General features: G+C 38.9%; 1 protein-coding gene and 1 non-coding gene across 4 annotated transcripts in view; one reads left to right on the top strand and one right to left on the bottom strand.

Moving 5' to 3' along the window:
* Nucleotides 1-22,782, bottom strand: part of LOC132557376 (uncharacterized) — a 94,770-nt gene extending 71,988 nt beyond the window's left edge. Inside the window, exons 1-2 of one of the 3 annotated variants that reach the window (XM_060221872.1) lie at nt 22,546-22,782; nt 10,707-10,823 (exon numbers count right to left, since the gene is read on the bottom strand). In XM_060221872.1, coding sequence (XP_060077855.1) covers nt 10,707-10,823; nt 22,546-22,571 — 143 coding nt within the window. In that variant the 5' untranslated portion in view covers nt 22,572-22,782. The remainder of the gene's footprint in view (nt 1-10,706; nt 10,824-22,545) is intronic. The other 2 variants (XM_060221876.1, XM_060221874.1) reach the window with 2 other exon arrangements.
* Trnan-guu (transfer RNA asparagine (anticodon GUU)) lies at nt 9,245-9,318 on the top strand. Its single transcript has one exon. It is a non-coding gene; the product is annotated as a tRNA-Asn (tRNA).
* Nucleotides 22,783-23,937: the final 1,155 nt, after the last annotated feature.

Below are 23,937 nucleotides of genomic sequence, written 5' to 3'. Positions count from 1 at the left end.
CCGTGTACTGTAGTAACGCGCCGGCACAACTACCACAGGAAGCACATTCCAAGATAACGGTAGAAATGCCAGCAAGGACAACGAGGGGAACTACGCAGCGCCCAGATTGTAACGTCAACCTTCACAGATTTAAACTGACGCTGTAAGTTCGTGCTGGCACGTAGTGCACACTTTCGTTAAGCGTTTATGCGGCATGTACAGGTAAAGTAAGGTAATGTTTAACGTTCTTGTTCATTAACAACAAAGTAAAGTGCGAAATGTTTCTGCCACGCCGAGACTAGTTTCAAAGCCCTTCCATTTTTGAAAACTGTAATTTAAGATCAATTAATGATGAAATATACACACAATTGATGTGTTTTCAACAGTCGCCATCTCATGTCTACAAGACACTTTTTGTATCGCAAAATTTTGCCATTAATCTTGGTAAAGGTATTATTAAGTATACCTGTGCCTCCAATGTCATTGTCGCCGACACCTATCGACGGAGGTTAATGCCATTTCCAATATAATTTTGATTCCTTTGTTTTATGTATTCGTAAAACCTCACATGTTACATTTCTCAGATGTTTCCCGAAGAACTGTTAACAAATAAACTAAAATGAAATAAAATGAAATATGCCCAATCCCAACATCATCAAAGACATGGCGCTTCATCAACCGAACATGGCAGAAGGCAAAATCAGTCAATACTCATTAATTACCGTAGTCGGTTCACTCGCATTAATCTCGGACAATAGTACACGTGCTAGACAATACAAACGATAAATAGATTCCGTATGATAGGCAAACCGACCAATAATCCCAGTTAGAACCTCATGCTTAGATTCTAACACTGCTTTTATCTCTTACCTCGTTACATAATCGATCGTTACACAGATGTCGTGTTTATCTCCCTTTGTGCACTTTTTGCAATCTGTGTTGATGGTATATTAATGCAGACTACAGAAAGCGTCATTTTCTTTGTGTTAACTCAGGTGTAACCGTCACAGGTGAAATACACAGGTATATACACGTATGATACATAAACATGTTTGTGAGGGTTATATTTGCTTGAGTGCTGTTTACCATTGAAAGATAAATGCAATTCAGCGATACAAAACTTCCCCTATTCGATGGTGAACAAGGCGACATATGGAATGAGACTTACTTGTTTACAGTTATAAGATAAACCGGATATGCATTGGTTGTAACTGAGAGCTAGGACCAAGTAACTAACATAGTATTCCAAGGACAGTGATTGAGGACTTCGAAGATCCCGAAACAGGATTTCATATCCGTTAGGCCAGGACATTAATAAGGCGACCTGGCATACAAAGGATACTGATCTAGGGTGGCCTCAACAGGCACTGATCTTAGAACATAATTATATTAATCTATTTCTAAAAGGACACTTACATAAGAACCTAACGAGGAAAATAGTTCAAAGCGTTCTAGGTAACTACATGTATCCGAAAACAAATGAGGGGCATTGATAAAAAAACTCTCACAGTCATTTATCTAAGAACCGAATCGACCAAAAGACATTGATCAAAGAACTCAAGGACACTTATATAAGAACCCAATTGAGAGACATTGATCTAAGCACCAAAAGACACTTATACTTATATCAAAGATCCCAACTGAGGGACATTCATCAAAAACTCGTGGGATCAAGAGTTCGAACGAAATTGATATTCTGTGTCAAGAATACCGATATTGGTTTCAGGGATATTTATCTTTATTGTCAATGACATATAGATGTATCTAGGGTTCCCATGCGTCAAAAGACACTAAGAAAGCATAGCAAGGATTATGATTTTAGACTCCAAGGACACAAGCTGCAACAAAGGTGAACTTATACTCAAAAGGCATTGACGTGGACATATAAGAATGGTGGTCTTGACTCCAAACACTTACGTAAGACTGCAAGGATTGTGATCTTAAGACTTCATACTAGCATAGAGCTGCAACAATTGCGATCTAAGACTCCTCTGGAGATACAAGAATGGCGGTCTTTACTCCAAACACTTACGTAAGACTGCAAGGATCGTGATTTAAGACTCCAATGACACTAACCTATAGATACAAGAATGGTGATTCTAGATCCTAAAGATACTAGCAAAGAGCTGCAATCATGGTGATCTTAGAGCTCCAAGGACACTAACAATGCATTACAAGAAAAGTAATCTTAGACGCCAATGGCACTAGCCTATTGCAAGGACTCCAAAGACATGTACGTATTGTTGCCAGGATGGTGATCTTACACTCAAAGGAAAGTGATCAAGAGTTTAAATGACATAAAATATATCCCGAGGATGATGATCTAGAAAGTATTACTGCAACAAGCAAGCTGTTGAACATAAATATTGGTTACAGAGAGGTTTCTGATACTGCACTTACAGTCGCCTAAAACAAGTCGTTATACCAAATCCAAAATAGCTTAAAAACGGGGTAGGAAACTGAAAAATATCAGTGAAGAACCAGGGAAAGCTTTAATGCATATAACTTAATGGCTATCAATCAGCGTCAACGTAATGTTTGAATCAAGGCCGACCTGGTGTGTAAATAATAGAGACAGGTGAGCGCCTACCTAAACCTGATTTTTCTGTGCTGGCATGTCTGTGGTTTTTCTGTGAATTGTTGTTCCGGATATAGCACTCAGCACTAATTCATAGTTATAATGCTGTAATAACTGGCACTTACATTAACACCAGCGTTTATACGATTATAATCACACACTTAAGTGAAAGAACTGCACAACATTCCAACCTTTCCCTCCTCCAACATATATAAAGTATATCTAACACAGGGATGTGTTTAGGGCTGTTATGTCACGGAAATAGTGACCGTTTTAGTGGACTGTCCTTAGCTGTTTATCAATGCTAACTACATATACCCCTACCCATATACATATACAATAAATTCGAGACATTTTTGGCTGTTCAGATTCAAACATGTCACTGTGCTTTTCTGTGTGTTTTATTATCATCATTATTATTTAATGATTTTTAAACCTACGGGTTCCCCAGTCTTATAGCACTTACTAATGCTAGTAAACCAATTGGCATCTGTTTGCTAATGAGGAGAAATATATATATATATGTTTTGTCGGTCAACAACAGAAGCCATCTTACTCTTCCAACAAACAATTCTTGTTAATGGTTCGCTGGCACCTCTCCCGGTATGTTACTCGGGGGAGGAAGGGCTAATGTCACTTGCAATGATTCATATTATAAGAATTATAACGGTAATTGTATATGTCTGATAGTGTTATTCGCTCACAGTTCTTTACGAACCGTTTTATTGGTGCTTGTCTCGTGAAACGTAGCCTTTTCTAAAGTCAAGGTCAGATCCTGCCTTTTCAAAAATCAGAGATAACGTCTGACATTTTCAAAGCATGTGAACAATAAATGAAAAGATAACCCGATTTTCATGAAATCAGCGATAGATATTTGCCTTTCTGCAGTAAACAACGTAAGCCCTCCATAAACCACAGTCAAACGGATGACTTTATGAAGTAAGAAATAAACAATGGTTTTCAATGGACAGAGTCATCCCCTTTTACTGTTGACAAACGCACGTATAATCAAGGTCATTAACAAAGTGTTACAGACGAACAATCCATTCCTAAAAACATAGGCGATCATTGGCATCTTAGGGGCCACGGGAACAACTGTCACTTCATTCATATGTAATACACGTGTAATTGACACGTATTTTCCTCGGAAAAAAACATACATATCAAGGTCACTAGCAAAGCCAAGGTCACAGACAAACAGTGGAAGTATCAATGGTTCGGACGAATACGCGGCATCTCGAGACCAGAGACAAACACATCAAGGTCACTGGAACAAGTGAATAGCAGATGTATTAAACATGTCACAGACAAACCTCTTGACCAAAAAATACATCAGTATTAACCACCAAGAGGAAACATAGATATCTGTAAGGTCAGTGGTACATTAAAGAACATTCATAGACAAACGTCTTTACCACAAAAATACATCAGTATTAACCACCAAGAGGAAACATAGATATCTGTAAGGTCAGTGGTACATTAAAGAACATTCATAGACAAACGTCTTTACCACAAAAATATATCAGTATTAACCACCAAGAGGAAACATAGATATCTGAAAGGTCAGTGGTACATTAAAGAACATTTCACAGACAGATGTCTTTACCACAGAAATACATCAGTATTTAACACCAACAGGAAACATAGATATCTGTAAGGTCAGTGGTACATTAAAGAACATTTCACAGACAAATGTCTTTACCACAGAAATACATCAGTATTTAACACCAACAGGAAACATAGATATCTGTAAGGTCAGTGGTACATTAAAGAACATTTCACAGACAGATGTCTTTACCACAGAAATACATCAGTATTTAACACCAACAGGAAACATAGATATCTGAAAGGTCAGTGGTACATTAAAGAACATTTCACAGACAGATGTCTTTACCACAAAAATATATCAGTATTAACCACCAAGAGGAAACATAGATATCTGTAAGGTCAGTGGTACATTAAAGAACATTTCACAGACAGATGTCTTTACCACAGAAATACATCAGTATTTAACACCAACAGGAAACATAGATATCTGTAAGGTCGGTGGTACATTAAAGAACATTTCACAGACAGATGTCTTTACCACAGAAATACATCAGTATTTAACACCAACAGGAAACATAGATATCTGTAAGGTCAGTGGTACATTAAAGAACATTTCACAGACAGATGTCTTTACCACAGAAATACATCAGTATTTAACACCAACAGGAAACATAGATATCTGTAAGGTCAGTGGTACATTAAAGAACATTTCACAGACGGACGTCTTTACCACTGAAATACATCAGTATTTAACACTAAGAGGAAACATAGATATCTGTAAGGTCAGTGGTACATTAAAGAACATTTCACAGGCAGATGTCTTTACCACAGAAATACATCAGTATTTAACACCAACAGGAAACATAGATATCTGTAAGGTCAGTGGTACATTAAAGAACATTTCACAGACAGATGTCTTTACCACAGAAATACATCAGTATTAACCACCAAGAGGAAACATAGATATCTGTAAGGTCAGTGGTACATTAAAGAACATTTCACAGACAGATGTCTTTACCACAGAAATACATCAGTATTTAACACCAACGGGAAACATAGATATCTGTAAGGTCGGTGGTACATTAAAGAACATTTCACAGACAGATGTCTTTACCACAAAAATACATCAGTATTAACCACCAAGAGGAAACATAGATATCTGTAAGGTCAGTGGTACAACAAAGACTTCAACAACAAAATATACATAAGATCTACAAGATCACTGGTAATACACAACATATAATGAAGGAAGAATCATTTCTTGTCGGCAGTCTAACACAGAACCAGAGAAAATATCCGGGATCACCGCTGAATCCATCACATCTATAATCGACCATCCCTAATACCAAATACACGTACAGTATCACGAATGCTCTTGTTTTGGGGACAGTGAATGCAGCACTATCGTGTTTGGTGTTACAAGTAATACTATATAATTGATCAATGGTTTGGGATGAGACTATTTTTACGTTGGCCGAGAGTCAATGCGTGTGATAATTTTGCTTTGAATGGTAACAGCCTATAGGGTATCTGAACTGGTGGTTCTATACTGTAGTGTCTGTCTGAGTTGGAAATTGAAGCAACACTGCAGAACCTTCATCTTTTCTGATAATTGTTTTCTAAACATGAAGAACCGACAGATCGACAATCTCTGCTTTCTGATTGGTGTCATGAACTTGTGAAGGTCTTGGAAATTGATTGAGAAATGGTCACCTCTTTGTAGGGTTTCAATAATCACATGATAACGCTCTATACTGGAGAATCACATCTTATAATTACTACTTTGGACCGAAGTTAACTAACTAACGTAGTTTCTTTCCTCTTTTTCACCGGAAAGATTTAGACAGAACTTGTGTTGCTGGTGGCCACCTGTCTATATTTGAGTTTCTAATCCTTTTCAATTTTCATTTGCCACTTATCTGGAAAGACATCATTGATACGAAATTGAAATGGCCACCTTTTTTATTTAATTGGTGCGTTATTTCGGATCAATATCCATCCCGGCGTGTCAGTTTAAACAAAATGTTACTCAAATTTTGAAAAAGGTCTTCGCGTTATATTCCTCTATATCCATTAGTTATCTTTAGGCTAAGAAACATGACATGGTACATGTGGCCTCAGGTAAGCGGGGATATTTCAACTGGCTTTCGAGTTTAAACAACAAAAGTTATAGATGAGAAATGCAGGTCCTGTTGGCCTCTTTTCTACTGATGTTTACAAGTTATGATACACATTCCACGTGTTTTACGTGGGAGGCGTCTAACGTGATTATACCTCCGATTCACGAACAGACAAATATGTCCCTCCGACATTCCAGTTTCTGACAGGAACATGTGTAACCATTATGGTCTCGTATATTTCGAAAAAGTAAAAACTGAAAGGGTAAGGACACGTGATAAAAAGTCGGTTTACATCATCATTCTGCGGTAATTGAAAGATTTAGAAAATGAAGCTATAAAGAATATTATCCATTAAAACAAATGAACAAGGATATTATGTAGATTGTCTGCCGGTCGGGAAATGCGCTGATTGGTAACGAAAGTCATTAAGTCCAACAGCCTGCAACCATTAATAACGAGAGTTTTAGCCGACACATTCTCATTTATACCAGCTCTAGTCTGTTCCTTTCTATAAACTAGATATTTTAAGTGAGTTATCAATTTAATAAAGCCATGTTGATGTTCAGTGACTTTGTTGTGGGACTTTAATCTCTATCGATTAACCTGTTTTCTTCCTCACGTGTTTTATGTGGTTTCACCTCGTGGTTTACTAGTATATGTTTTCCTGTCGTGTTTTATCTGATGAACCCAAAAAAGATTTTCACGGAGACTACTGAAAAGACTGTGCTCCGGAAGTGTAGGCGCTTTCTGCTTCAAGGCCAAAAAGTGCTAAGACGAGTTGACCTCTGATCGTAATCTGTGTCTTTAAACGTATGAATATAGGCTCTCCTGGTACAGATATCATACACGAGCATTTATTACATTAAAATAACTTCCATCTTCAGAAGAGTTACAAGAGTTTTGGGTCTACAAATGAAACAAGCTTACATGTACCGTGAGCACATCAGAGAGTAGTTATAATTCTGATCTTTAGAAAATTTAATCGTGCGTAATACATAATCAGGAACACAGTTATATTTTTTCATACATAAGGACGTGATGATGGACGGTCAGATGGTCGATTTCAATCACTAATAAAAATCCAGCCCGTCTATTCCGGAAAATGTTGGATTAATTTGTTATCTATTACCTAAAACTCATTTTATCACCATAATTAACCTCATTAAAATAACCTTAAAGTCTTCACGTTGATGATCGATGTAGACAGTGCTTGTTTCTGAACCTGCTGTACATCTATCAATGGTAAAGACTTGACTTGTCAAACATCTCACCGTGTTCTGGTAAAACATCGAAAAAGTGTTTCCTTAATCAAGCTATTTATGAAAAGTAGAAATGAATCAATGTGCATTAAGCTAGCTTTGAACTCCTCCTTGGCATACTTGAGATAAGTGGTATCTTTTGAAGCGGATGGATATGTGCCAACATTTGTAGTCCCTAGAGGGATTCACTTCCTGTTATGAGTTGTGACGAAACCCCGTGTTTACCTGGCATAGCCGTGGCGTAGGAATGTTATTATGCAAAGGTACATGATTTTAATTGGCACAGGATACCGTCTTCTGTCTAGGGAAGCAGAGAGACTGTGTGGCTAGGAGGGCGAGGTTTATAGGGTATAGCAACACGTCGATAACCGCATAATCTTTTATTGATGTTCGGTAAAATGTAAACAACGGGTCCATTGCCAACACCTCTGATACGTTTCAAAACAGAATGATTGACTGATAGACAGTTGTTAGGATTTTTTGTTTCAAGTTTTTTAAAAGTATTTTCGGGACCCAACATCTAAAAGATCACTAAAATGTTTGCAATCTGGTTTGATAATATGACCTAATAATTGTCATACAACACAGGAACATTTCGACAGCTGGTGTACATCGCTCGCACGCACGTTCGTGAAAGATGAGGTGATGTGTATCACGTTTTTCTGTTTTTCCAGAGGTCTGGCGACGAGGCACCAAGTAATCATTTTATCATTTCTCACATTTAACATTAATTCGGCAAAAGACATTGATTTTACGACTGTTTTCCGATATAAAACTAACTCTTATAATTGTTTAGCAGTCATAGCTACCACACACAGCTTCATCTTTCCGTTACTAAAATGTTTTTTGTCGAAAACTCCAAACTTTGTTACAATATATCCACACACAGCAATAAACATTTGTGTACTACTGTTTATTTTAAGCCCCCCTCGTTCTTGCATCAGCTACTGACGGATCAATTACTTTACCAATGCTCCTTTAATAGAGTGTCGTTAACATCGTTATGTCGAAGTCTGGGATCGTTGGAAAATTCGAGTTACCGAGTATTCGATTTAAGCAAGATCGAATGTTAAGTGTGAAGTTTGGCCGGAACGAATTACTCCGAATTATACAGGGCCTTCGAGTTGTGAGAGTTTCTTCTAACGATGTTCAACTGTATAAATATTTTACAACAATTTTGAAACAAGCTATCACTTTATATTAATGACTCTTGCTGGCTCGAACGGAGCGAGCGAAGAGGCTTCCTGTGGGTGGAAATCGGGAAGAAAAATACCCGGACAGGGGACCTACATAAATGTACCGTTTTCACATCCGCTCGCTCGGAGAATCGAACCCCGAACGTCTAGGTGATAATCGAATGAATCACCATGACACCAACCGACCATCGAAACGGTACATTTCAATATTTTTTTTATCTTAATTCCCCTTCAAACGAAACGAAATTTAACACTACACATCACCAATTATTTTGGTAGTATATCTAATATCCCTTGGGTATCCCAACAACATCACCACTGTGTCTTACGTGTTCAATAGTACTGCTATAGCCAGGAAAAGTTTAAAGTTGAAGGCATGCGAAGACTTTCTTGTATAAACATAATTTTTACAACTATATCACATAAACCTTTGATAATATCTTACGTTGACCTTTCAATCAAGCGACAAGTTTAGTCTAAGACATCAACAATACATATGGTAGAATGTCAGACTAACGTTATTGGTGAGCTATTTTATACTGTGCATCCAAGTAGTGTTATCAAGTCTCCGTGGCGCAATCGGTTAGCGCGTTCGGCTGTTAACCGAAAGGTTGGTGGTTCAAGCCCACCCGGGGACGTTGTTGTTTTGCAAAAGGTTATATCGTCGGATGTTAGTGACTTCTCACAAAGCATGATGTGAATATTAGCAAATACCAAGAACTTCTGATATTACACATACCGCATTATTTGCTGTTTCTACGAAGCGATATAGCTTCGTTTTCTCAACGGGTTTTATTGAAAATTGACTCTACCAGAAGATTGGATCCTTGTAAAGCAAATATAGCAGAATTTTCTCTTAGTATCTTTTTTTTTATCACAAGACCAGGATTATTAGCATTGCTAGTATTTTGACGCTTTCCTCCTGATATACTTATATATTAGAATTATATTTAATTAGAAGTGGCAAAATCTACCGTATCTTAATTACCTACACTTTGTATTTGATTTCGGTACAATATGCCCGTGACACGTGACTCTAATTTTTGAAGACTTCCGTTAGGAAAAAGTTGCCCCGGCGCTGGGACCCTTGCTTATAAACACTTAAACGCAAATATAAGCTTGCATCGAAACTGAAATCTGATACAAACAATAAGAATAGTAAATCGGTCGTCATCTACGTCCATGATGCAACACAACGCCGAGATGATAATGGTGTTCTCCTCAGACAAACCAATGTTCTTTCTGCCACCATTTGCCATTATCTAACCAAGACGAGATCATATGAGACTTGTCAACAGCTGCATGGAACCAATCTTCCGCAATATAATTTCCAGCGCTAACGTGCAACAACTACAAGAAATAAACTCCCCCGAGAACACAGATAAATTGAATTTCAATACAACATCGGTTTTAATACCAATCTTCTACTTCCATCTAACAAATATGAAGTAGGTCCATGTGCACAGCAATCATCAGCAAACCTATCACCAGATAGTGGTGTATTGGTAATGTCAGATGACACCGCCCGGGCTTTATGATATATTGATATTCATTTTATCAGAACTGAACCCGCAACGATAAGTCATTAATTGCGCATGTCCCTAAAAGAAGAAAATGAAATCAATACGAGAACACAACACTGGAAACCAAAGACTGGACATATATTTACAACCACTGTATGACCCTAATCAACGAATTCATCAAAATCGGAAGTACATGAAAACTTTCCACATTTAGGACCACGATGATACCTCCAAGCTACCGGAAGTACATGGAAACCTTCCACATTTAGGACCACGATGACACCTCCAAGCTACCGGAAGTACATGGAAACCTTCCACATTTAGGACCACGATGATACCTCCAAGCTACCGAAAGTACATGGAAACCTTCCACATTTAGGACCACGATGATACCTCCAAGCTACCGGAAGTACACGGAAACCTTCCACATTTAAGGTCTTAATAAAAATTTACAACTAATATATTTCCTGAATATACACAGTAAAAATGAGGATGAAACATACCTGCACTCGCTACTCTTGTTGACTAGGTTCCGGTAGATCTGTCCATCCGTTTCCGGTTCTTGAAAGTCCTCGATAATCCATGTCTCCACCATTGACCCTTTACTACCAAAGGATACCCTGTAAGAAAAGGGAAAAAATAACATGAGATGGCTCTTGTACACAACTCCATTCCTACAGTACTCGTAAGACTACTGGAACCGCCGTAAGGTAGCATGCTTGAAGTTCAAGTCATATTATATATTGCCTTTGAACTAGCAGTTACAAAGACACAAGTCTGGGATACTAGAGACAGGCCTCAGTCGATCAATATTGATTGGAATACTAGTGTTTGATTTCAGACGCTGTAAACCGTTATTATGTTCCTACAATCACCAAGGGAAACCTTTACTCTTTTATTCGACTTTGACAGAAACACAGATGATATAGTAATTAGACATAAAATCACCACAACAATTTACGCTGCAGACAGGGTATGACGGGTTTCCTGATAGTGTATCTGATTGGCCAGGGTGCCAGTCTTCTTTCCCTTAAATCAAACTGCCTGTCTCCATTCCGTGATGTTCATACTGCCAGTTTTCTCTTGCGTTTCTGCTTTGTCCACTCTAACCTTCGTGTTCAAACTTCCCGTATCCTCCTCTTTGGAATGCACAGTGACAAGCCGCATTCTTCTCCATGTTCATTCTGCCCGCTGGCCTCTCCGTCAAATTTATACTGCACGCTGTCCACTCCTTCATCTTCATACTGCCCGCTGTCCACTCCTTCATCTTCATACTGCCCGCTGTCCACTCCTTCATCTTCATACTGCCCGCTGTCCACTCCTTCATCTTCATACTGCCCGCTGGCCTCTCTTTCATCTGCATACTGTCCGCTTTCATTTCCTTCATCTTTATACTGCCCACTGTCCACTCCTTCATCTTCATACTGCCCGCTGTCCGCTCCTTCATCTTTATACTGCCCGCTGGCCTCTCCTTCATCTTCATACTGCCCGCTGTCCACTCTTTCATCTTCATAAAGCCCGTTGTCCACTCTTTCATCTTTATACTGTCCGCTTTCATTTCCTTCATCTTTATACTGCCCACTGTCCACTCCTTCATCTTGATACTTTCATACTGCGCACGTCCCTCTCCATGTTCAGACTTTCCGCTACGTCACTCCTCGCTACCCTTTCCATCATGTTCACATGGACCGTTTCTCTCTCCTACATGTGCATATTGCTCGCTTCCCACTCCCTTATCTTCATACTATCGCTACCAACTCCTTTATGATCATAACGCCGTACCATTTTTTCTCATGTTCAAACTGTCCGCTTCTCTCTGCTTCATGTTCATATGCCCGTATCTTTCTCCTCGTGATCATACTTTCGTATACCCCACCGTGTTCATATACCAGTATATCTTTCCCCGTGTTCATACTTCCGTTACCCCCCCCCCCCCCCCCCACCTTCATGTTCATATGCCCGTGTCTCTCTCCTCGTGATCATACTTCCGTTACCCCCTCCTTCATGTTCATATGCCCGTATATTTCTCCCCGTGTTCATACTTCCGTAACCTTCTCCTTCATGTTCCGCTCACATAGTCAAAGCATGATATTGACAAATGATAAGAAATAGAGAGCTTAATAAATAATACAGTACTTTTACTGATTAGAATTGAGCGCTTCAAAGAACTAACCCTACCACTACAGTGTGAGGCTTATAGTATTGATACTGACGTGTCAAGTATTGGTTTCTACGTGCGTTTCCAGAAATCACGTGGTGTATTTTACCACTCCTTGTCACCTAAGATCCAGGAACACCCAGCAAAAAGAGATTACAATTGCCAGCCATTTTAACAGCTTGTAATCCGACTTCGTCATTTATCATGGAGAGTGGAACAAATTAATATTACTTAAACCAATCATAGACAAGTAGACTAAACCAGCTACCTGTCAACGATCTCCTATCCTACGGAGCCTACAAAACCCTGATTTATACAGTAATTATCAGGTTTAATTACAGAATGGCGTGCATGACGCTCTCAAACTGGTAAAACGCATTATTCATCTGTGAGATATTGCTAGGTATGATAGAGTGGCATAATCTTGCTATTTATGGGGGATATTTTGTATCGTCACATATTGTCATCTTCCGGTTCTCTACCTGTATCCTGCTCCGTTTCCAGTTTTTGTATCTATTTCATTTTGCAATATTACGACTATTCTCTACATAGACTAATCCCGTCCACGCCATCATGTTAGTGCTTACCACTATACCGACCCCACCCCTCAGTCATTATCACCAATATTGATATTTTCTATGATCTCCGTCCTCACCATCGTGTTATTGCTAACCTCTACACCAATACCTCCCGTCCTAACCATCGTGTTATTGCTAACCTCTACACCAATACCTCCCGTCCTAACCATCGTGTTATTGCCCCTCTACACCAATACCTCCCATTCTCACCATCACTGTATTGCTAACCTCTACACCAATACCTCCCATCCTCACCATCGTGTTATTGCTAACCTCTACACCAATGTCCCCGTCCTCACCATCACTGTATTGCTGACCTTTACGAGGACACTGGGAGACCATTCGTCCTCACGATTACGTTATTGCTAAAGGCCGAATCATGCCAAGCTGGCCTGCTACTTGCGGGGGGTCACTTGTTTCGCAAACTGTACTTCATCTGCAGATGGCCTGCACCTGGTAATATCACGCTTGGATCTTGCCCGAACTTGCCTACAGATGTGCAAGGAAGTCCGAGGTGCTTAAAAACCAAGTTTCTGAAGATGTTCAAAACTTGTTCCGGGAAAGCAGCGGGAGAATACTAGCAGAAGGCCCGCCATGCCCTCAAGACACAGGCAGCTCTCCCGCTTGAAGAAATTACGGAAATTTTGCGCCTGTGGCCATGTCACGCCAGCATGTCAGCTGCGACGATCTGTGGGTACTAAATTGGTCATTTGCAGGAAAGGGACGAGGGTAGAACTGCCAACCTGCAGATGACGTGCTTACTTCGAGCAAGGGCGCGGTATACGGTGGAACTTTTCATATAAATAGTCCCCTTAAGAGGAATACCTTCAGGCAGTCTGTTTTGGTAAGAAAAGGGACATCCATATTTGATGGCTAAAGGGGCACGCATTCAGATCAAATTGGTCATCATATAAGTATAGCTAAAACTCAGATACAAGTGCAGCAGTATGGCATCAAAATTGAAATATGATTTACCCACAGATTTCCACTATAATTATCGCATGGTGAACCTCATATTGGTACAGCTCGCAATGATAAATCATTCGAAAATTTCTGTTTGATGATCCACATAAACAATTAATGCCTTTACATTGGCAAGACCCAGCATCTTTTGATAAATGAGGTAGTGATTCTTTATAGTGAAGATGTACGCCCAATAGCAGTTTTAAACCATTGCCGCTACACGTGAACCTTCGTTTTCCAGTTTTGGACATTTTCACATCAATCATACAGTAGTTCTGTTGAAATTCAGCTTTGATTAGAATGGTGTCTTATTTCATTCTTCTTTGTGATATACATTTGAAAATAACCTCGTCGTGTACGCGATCACTTGGTACTTATGTTTACTAGTTTACTGGTTGTTTACCGGCGAGCCTAGTGCTGACATTTTATATGTTGCTACCTCCAGAAGGTACCTCCACTGTGGGATTCCTCTCCAACACATCTTATTAACCACTAGTTAACTTGTTAGTGGAAACGTTAGTGGTGGAGTGTCCAACCACCGTATTTATAGTCAGAAGGAAGGGAGATAACACAGCAAAAAACAGGTGTTTTTTCAAGCTTGCAGTATTTTCCTTTTGAAGCTTATGAATAAAGTCGAGAACTGATTAAACAATATAAGGAAAACGAACTGCAGAGTGTAAATTTCCTTGTAGAGAAGCTCTGCAAAAACAAGAGACAAAACGGCCAGGCTTAAGGTTTGGTTTACCCTGCACGTCAGTTATTCCTGCCGCAAAATTCAAACAAGAAAAAAATAATTGATTTAAATTCTGCCGGTAAATAAGTCCTCTAATCGAATGCATATTGTCAATATTTATCTTCCATAGTGAGCACATGTCGTCAATCCGCCAATGTTTTGACGTCCTTAGGCGTGCCCAGAAACCGTTCGTTTAATTAGGACACTATACCGATGCTCGTGCCTCTCCAGCAGGCGTACACAGCAAGATTAACCCTGCATGTACCGGTGTTGACTTTAACCGCTAGTGGAGCCAGAAATGAACATCATCAGCTGTGGTTTTGATATAGATCTCTATGGCTTCATTACCCCAACAAAACTAACAATTTCCGTGATTAAAATGGGATTTTTATCATTCTTATAAATCGGTAGGTTCGCCAAGAAAGAATGTGGTACGACAAATCATCAACAGCCTTTGATTCACGAGAAAGTCAGCCTATATTTCTTCCGTTAATCAAGGACGAAAAATATTGTCTATTACTGAGACGGGTACCAAATGGTCGGGTTTTGAGGTTGTAAGTATATATTGCATTATGGGTACTAAAATAACCATCGGATTTGCGTATGTGGTGTGTGTTGGACATCAACGTTTGATTAAATGAAAAGATCAATCTGTAATCATTCTGAACGGATGACGAAAGAGCACGAGGTGTTCCAAAGTTATGTCTGTCAACGTGGGTTCATCTCACTCGGAAACGGAATTTTATCTGTCAGCACCGCGTGATGCCAATACACAACAGTGTAATAAGAAGGCAAACATACTCCAAATCTTAATCAATTCCCTTTACAGAATTAAAACCGGTCTTAGAGATGGAGCGATATACATCGGGTTGAGGACAATGACTGGCTGTTGTGGTGATATTTACAGAAGATGACGTAACGAAATCGATGTCAATCAGTCATTCCACTATATCAGAACGTTATACGAAGCACAATGCAATGTCTGCACACTTCAAGATTTAATTAAATTCTTTATTTGATCTTGTAATACAACTGAAACAATGTGATTATGTTTTGACGAGGTGTCTCTCCCTTTTTTTAAAATCGATCAACATTTTATAGTGTCTTTTAAGATACTCTACCTATTGACAAAAACACTAAGAGGAGAACGAGGAGGATGAGGAGAGGAGGAGAAGAAGAGGAGGGAAGGAGGAGAGGAAGAGTACGATGAGTAGGAGGAGGAGGAAAAAAGGAGGACGAAGACGAAGAGTAGGGGGAGGAAGAGGAGGACGAGAAGGACAAGGGTGAACGGGGAGGAAAAAAGAAGGAGGAAGAGGATGAGGATGAGAAGGAAGAGGAGGAAGAGGAGTAGGATGAGGAGGGGAGGACAAGGGTGGATGAGGAGGAGGACGATGACGAGAAGGACAAGGGTGGATTAGGAGGAAAAAAGGAAGGAGGAAGAGGAGGACGAGGAGTAGGTGGACGAGGGAGGAGGAGGGGAGGACGAGGGTGGAGAAGGAAAAAAGGAGGAGAAAGATGAAGAGGACGAGGAGTAAGAGGAGGACGAGAAGGACGATGTGAAGGAGAATGAAGAGGAGGACGAGGATTAGGAGTAGGACGAGGGAGGAGGAGGGGAGGAGGAGGGGTGGAGGAGGAGGAATGGCATAAGGAAGAGTGTTATGGGTATGTGAGTAAGTAAGGTGGTGGAGGAAACCAGAGAGAACATCGCAGAACCGTTTCTACTCTATCCAGTTAACAGGATTATAACATTATCCATGTATATATATATATACCCCGTCTATAATTATTGACAGCGCGCATGTTTACATCAATAACTTCCTTGCCACTGTTCCCTAGCAAACGATCCTGATAAATCATCAATGAGCAGATTACGTTAATTAAGTACAGCTAACAAACGCTTTGTGTACTAAACACCAATCAACATTCACCTAGTTGGCTTTAAACGAACGATTCTCAGAGATAAACCGAAATATTACTGCACTGTAATTGATCGAGGCCAATAGCCTGGCACAGTCTGAGAATTGTAACTCAGCCTCCCATTACCATAACGGGAGCCTAGAAATTCCACCATACTAGTGAACTTTCTTATCAGCATTCAAAATTACAAGGTTTAAAAATCGCTCAAGCTCAGTTGTATTCCATGCAAAACACGTGGTGTTGGCAAAGCGGCCAACTAAAACTAAAACATTGTTTTGAAAATAGACATTGACTTTCGTTATGTAATTATGCTGAATTCTCCGTTATTATGTGAGGATCGTCGTTATCGAAACAACCATTACCAGTTAAACAATTGCGTAAATATAGGCAGTTTTTTCGTGATTTTCCTTTGTAACTTTAGAAAGCTGTAAAGTCCTAATAATGACGTCACAGTAGTTTTCTTTACATTGCCCTGGTAACGCAGAATACTCACACATGCTGCAGGTCATGACGCACTCAGTTTCTGTCCAATGTCTCGGAACAAACGGAAATCTTTACTAAACATGATTGTTTACGAAAAAATTCGTAAAGATACCATTCTTAAAATACTGATCTCTAGTCAATCTCTTATGGAGGTCGCTCGCTCCATTCACCTGACGCAGAATGTTTCACATTTGGTACTGCACGTCAAGGTCATATATCGATGTAATATTCTACACTTGTGAAATAGTTCAAAAGGAGGTTAGTGCGTCAGTCAACCCTAGGCCGGTGTTCGAGTCGCTCGAAGGATTGCAAACGTGCCGTTTCCAGACACATGCAATATGCATTTATGCTAAATATGATAAAAATCGTAAGATATTGCCAGCTTTATTTCGATCATAGAACCGTTAAATTCACCTTAGATATTGACAGAATTTCCATTTGGACACGTATACAAGCGAATGTTTCGAAACATTGTTGTGTTTATCTACCAATAGGGCCTCACAGGTTTAAACAGCGTCTACACGCCAATTAAATACGTCTGAGGTAACAGTTGGTGACCCGTTAAACAGGTACAAACCACAGTATTTCATTACAAACGGAATGCAAAATACGCGTTTCTAAACAAAAAACCGTTCTTTTATCATGCAGTTGAAGGACTTCATTTTATAACTGAAATTATCTACTGCTGTCAATTTAGATTTTAAAAGCACCACACAACGCGAAAAACACACGAAAATAGAAACGTATAGCTTAGCCAGCTATCAGACGTATATATCGTATCCAGAGTCGATAAAGCGAAGAAATTTAAGAATTCTGAATATTGTATTCATTTTAAGAAAAAAGGGAAACTCGTGATTTGATCACATGAAAGTATCTTTGAAATAACAATATCGTTTCAATAGTGGTGATCGCATCATACTCTTCCAAAGAGAATATTTTTTTATCTCACAATTGAAATCAAATGTCTGGTATGCAAATACAGTACATTATCACATGCATCACTATCATAAAAACTAATAGAAAATATTCACCACTCGACCTCTAAACAGTCGAGGCGTTACAGTGCGTGACTGTGGTCAGTAATTAGACCCTCCCTAACGCCTTGTAACATGGACGACCTGTACAATATCTTCACATTCCCGCGTGGGTTAATTTGGTGCTAGTAGTTGTCTATTCACAGTTCACTGTTTTTGTGCTATACCTCAATCCTCGTGTGCTAAAAGTAACTTTGTTACCACATACTGTGTACGTGTGACACCGTCACATAAATTCCGGGTCTTCTCTCCCTGGCGTGCGTGTAACCCTCCATGAACATTGCCGTCAGCTTGCTTGTCATCAAAGTGTGTCCCAGTCCGCCGATGAACTGAGTCTTTACGCGCTAAATCTGCCGACACACGTCCTTTGTCCGCTATAGACTACATCATTAGCATACCAACACATCGGTTTTACTACTCTCTCCCATGGACAAAGGAATTGATTCCATCGACGTAATGCCATGCTTCAATCAAATGTATGATAACTCCATAAAAGCATGTTATTCACATGCATCCATGGCAAAGACCTGCTATTTTGGAGATTTGTATTGATCTTTTTTCTCCGGTCATATAAAGTTCAACATTACAGACGCTTTAGTAGGACTTACTAATATAGTGATGAAAACAGTTTGTCTCCCTCAAATCTTCAAACAGTTGTTGTCATCTAGATTGCTGAAAAAAAAGCATTGACAATAAAAACCGCTCCGTGTATAGAACCTTCACCGATGTTTTTTGTTGTCTTTGTTGTTGTTGTTGACAATTTCATTGTCCTCGACAATCTTAATGGTAGTCCAAGGAATGCAAAGAGTTTGAACCCCAAAATAACAAACAAATCACCAACTCGATTCAAAACCAAATTCGATGAGAACAGGGAGAAAATACACGCTGAAATCGATGAAAAAGTACCAGAATAAGATAGTGATTTCGGAGGGGTAAAGGGTTTTCGGAAACGGCGAATATCGAATCAACTGCGACATGTAAACACCATAGGTTCAGGAAGCCGAGACGTTACCATCTAAAATGGAAAAACTACAATACGGAATTTGAAATCATCACGCACGAAAAACTATTCCTGTTGATTTACTAGTAAAAAACAACATTTTAGTAAATATTAACGACGGACATGGTCATCAAATTTTCGTAATTTCAAACCGTCATCAAATTATCTAAAAGTGAAATTCAAGAGCTTGACAATGTCTTTGTGACCTAACAACCTCTCCGATAAACACAACATCCGAGAGAGAGGCACAGTTTGTCCCCTTAGGTATACCAATAGTCTTTAAGAAAAAAAATGTCAACCAGAAATCCGATTATTTCACTAGTTCATCCTCGGTAAAGGATTGGTAAAAAGACTTCGAGCAGATTCAGTAATGATGAAGTAACTCAGTCTACCTTACCCAATTGTTTGATGTGATTAACAAACCCACTGATATTGCGCTTCAAACAGAAACGAAGAATTAATTTTGTGTCCACTTTTCCGTCACCTACAATAATTGAAATATTTAGGTTGCATATTCAAGTTAAGATCCTTCGTCGTTCCCCATCACCTTCCATGATAATACCTAGTGTTTGATATCCATTTGGCCTTATTATCATTGTTTCTTTTCAAGAGTCTCTCTGTAAATCTCGCTATCGTGCATATTTTGAATTTGAGTTTGAATTATGATTATGTTGACATGTTGGAATTATCATTGTTGTGTTTTAACGAATATCTTAATAATTTTATTAATTCTTTGCTCTGTCCGAGAATACCAAAAGCCAATAAAAGTTGTACCAAACAGTATTTAATAGATATCACTAGTTAATCTGTACCATTTACACCTGTTTCGATCTCGTTCATTGTCCTACTAACGTTTCCTAAATAGCCTAACTCTCAAACTGTTCGATCCTCTGTGGAAAATCTTTGTAAGACTTCAACTGTTGTTAAGCACGATATATCAAGACAACCCAATCAAATCAGACAATCATCATTTCGCTCAACAACAGTAACAGTCCACACTTGATTTCCGCTTAAAATCATGTTGAACCAGTGTTACCGATTGTTGTTATATCTTCAACAATCTCAGTGGGCTGATGGACAAATACTTTAATCTCGTTGATTTTCCTGTGGGTTTATATATTTTTAATGCGTTATTTTCTAAATCCGTGAATTTATATGTTTACTATATGAAATATATAAATGTTGACATAGATTATAATATTAGCGGATTTCGTGAGTAATATTTAAATACAAAATCAAACACCAACGATAATGTATACATTTGGAAAACCACGACATTTGTTGACATAATTTAACAATAGTACAGAGGTTCTTGTTTTGTTCGCCATTTAAATTACCCAGAATACTCTTGACCAGTTATTGGTCCAGAATGGTCCTTGAATATTGTTGAATACATGGTAAATGATAACCTAGATTTATCACTTTTTTATATCTCTAAGGAAATGGATTTAAATAGTTTCGCCAGACGAAATCAATCAAGACTGACATAACTTCCACTGGGTCGTTAACATGGCCAAATCACATATGAATACAAGTAATGTACATGTATGTCATCTTCTGACTCGTCTCCGGTTAATATCTCTTTGAATTTCATCAATACAATTTTCTTTTTTTCCAACTAGTATTAATTTTCCAGAGAATCCTGCCGCTGAAATGTCTCTTAATTTCTACACAAATGCAGATAGCATAAAACGTAACTGAAAGAACTAGTAAACATCATATGTTATAACTGTGTGTTACGGTGACTGGCACATATGTACTTCACGTGACCAGGCATTCCGAGAGATGTACGCAAGGGTACTGGGTACAAGTATGAATTATATATAGTCCGATTATCTAGATCAAAGCCACACACCATCTCTTTTATTCTTTGAGAAAGTTCATCTCTATCCACGAATTGTTTACATAGCAACGCAGGCCACGCTAGGAATATGTATTCCTGAACTGTTTCCATTCCATAAAATCCTCCGACCTCTAGGTTTAAAAAAACATGTGGTTTCTCTCGTTAAGTCATTGATTATCGTACCAGTGATAACGCATGTCTTTAAACTAACATTGCTTCCGGTTTCAAGTTTAATGTAAATATCGATCCATCACTGTCCAATTGTATGTACGAACAATATAGGTAAAGGGTGCGAGAATGAGCAGCGAACAGCAGCGTTGTTCAAAATATACAGGTGGATACCTCTCAACCGAGCTTACAAATACATAGTAGTCAATGATCATTCTTCATTAGAAGATTAAACAAACATGATAAATGTGAGCTAACAAATGGTGGCCTTAACAACCGATTCTGAAATGAACGAACGCATACAAATGGTTGGACAATCTTAAAGTTTCATAATGAAACAATGCAGAGTATTTGTTTTATATTTTTATAACGTGAGGCGACTAATGTGAAGACGTGTACTTCTGTTGTTTGAGTCCCAGTTAACAAACAAACAAATATATGCGATCACATCTGCATTAGGGATCTCTATTATTTTCTATTGCTTGCTCTATCAAGTCTCTTCACTAGCCATATCTGGTTTGTCATTTCAGTGAGATGGCACTTAAAATAGACCAGATTGTGATCCCTCTCATCTATTGGCATGAACGTCATTTAGCTTTAACAATTAAACAACAAACAATACACAAACAAAACCGATTATACATGACCAGTGGAGCGTAGCATTCATTCGATGTGATCCCGCATGTTCCTACAGCAGGCGTGCTGTAGTGAAATTGTTGTGGTAATCGACTTGTTTTCCGTGTTATACCTATGTAGTAATTATTTCTGTCAATTCCGGGTATCTGGGTTGTCTCATACCTGTATTAATTTACCATCACCTGTACTTAACTTGTCGTACCAATGTTACCACGCCTGATTCTATTCACAGCAATCTCCAGTCGACGCTTGTTTAATATTAAATGCGCTATTTAGTACATGTATACTTGGATAATGCGCCACACAGGTTGTCGTAGCCCGAGGGTGCTATTTCTGACCTTACCGCTCAATTAATTGTAGTCAAATTACAGAAATACATGGTCTGGAAATATACACGATCGGATAGGGAAATTTACCCAATAAATAAAACTACAAGTATTTACATATAATCACTTAAACTTTGATTCCATACGTGACATCTAATTATGATATGGTCGTTTTTGAGTCAATATTGACCTTCACGAAATGTTGACAAATGACTCCGATGATACACCTACGTATTAAGTGATACTAACAGATATCGCCAAATGAGGGGATGTTTTCCGTCGGTGGAGCGGCGCTGGTTTTTGAGTTATAGACAGAGAAGGTTGTAAAGAGATCGATAACTACAGAGAGGATATGACCACCAGAGTTTTTCTCTGTGTAAAGATGATCCACATGAAATTAATTAGCCCGTCTTCGAAGAACAGAAAGCTCGCGGGCAAAATATGTAGAATTGTGTGTGGAAAAAAAACTTGTGTACGGAAACATTCGATGCAGAAGTACTTACCTTTTTCTATTGTTCATGTTTTTCATCTTGTGTACTTTTTATCCATTGACAACTGGCGACAATATTATCCACATGTTCCGATTCCGAGGACTAAGTTAAGGGATTACAAACACGCTCCATTGAAGTTGTCAGCATCCCTGTTAGCACACACAAGCCATAGCTTAACACAGAGTAATCAGACTCAACCAAAACATATACCTGTGTTGTTTATGTGTACACATGTATAATTTACCGGGGAGCAACGGAAGAACGTGTTACTGAGCGTTACGTGCAGGCGTCAGACCCTCACTACCTATACAGATCACAAGCTGCTTTGGTTTTACTGTCAAGCATAGTCGAACGCGCCTCGTTGTGATGGCAGCGCGAGACGCGTAAACCCGCGGTATACTACTATCATTTACATAGATTTTGAGTAGGGATTCCCTCTCTAGCAACTCCACTACTAATTCACCTCTAAGGCTATTTTAAGCGAACCGTTATATTAACTTGAAGCATCTTTGAGTTCATTCGGATAATATGAAGACGGATCGAAACCGTCTGTTCTGTGTGTCTCTTCTATACATGTTTAACAGCTTAGCATATTGATCACACTTTGATGCGAATCCTGTCAGGAAAACTCACACGTGCTTCGAAATCACTGATCTGTAACTCTCAAAGGACAAGCATATTTCTCCTAAACCTCCGACAGCTAGTTTATCGCAACTTCATCTGCTCAAGTCTCGCAATAATCAACGGCCCACCGCTATTGTACCGGGCATGTTGAACTTTGATGACGATAATTTGATTGAGTGATAAGTCTGAGTTCTGAAAGCCAATGACGTGACAGGTACACGTGGGTTGTTCTATGTTAGTGTTGATTCATACAAAAAACACCAACATCCCAATCACAGGTAAACACTGTTGCCTTTCATAATATACAATCGCTGCTTTAGTTCCGAGAGACAACGATCGGAAACGACGTACATATCTATTGATCAAACATTTTTTGTTTCTACGGAAAAAAGTCTCAATGTGCTCGCTCAAGATCCAGAAATGCCGGCTAAGGAAAGTTTGGAAGTAACTGAAGGAAGGAAAAACTTTGCAGATGAGCAGCCAGGGGAAGTGTGGGCTTTAAGTGTAAAATATTAAGTTACATGACATTTTATAAAGAATTTAGACATTTAAATACAGTTTATTTAACTTTTATAGCAAAACTGGCGTGCTCCACACGATAATGCATTCCACGGCTTGTGAAATGCAAACTAGAAACAAAGCACTGGCATTAAGAAACGGAAACAAAATCTCAAAAGAATCATTTTAGCATCGTCAACATCCATACATAGAAAGCAGGTATGTATTGGATCATGTGCGAAATCTGACATGATATCTAACATCTGATAAACATCGACTACC

This window comes from Ylistrum balloti, unplaced genomic scaffold (genome assembly GCF_031769215.1).
Source record: "Ylistrum balloti isolate Yb309-2 unplaced genomic scaffold, AGI_CSIRO_Ybal_v1 Utg370666, whole genome shotgun sequence".
Classification (NCBI taxonomy): Eukaryota; Metazoa; Mollusca; class Bivalvia; order Pectinida; family Pectinidae; genus Ylistrum; species Ylistrum balloti.
This window is presented reverse-complemented; position numbering and strand designations above follow the sequence as displayed.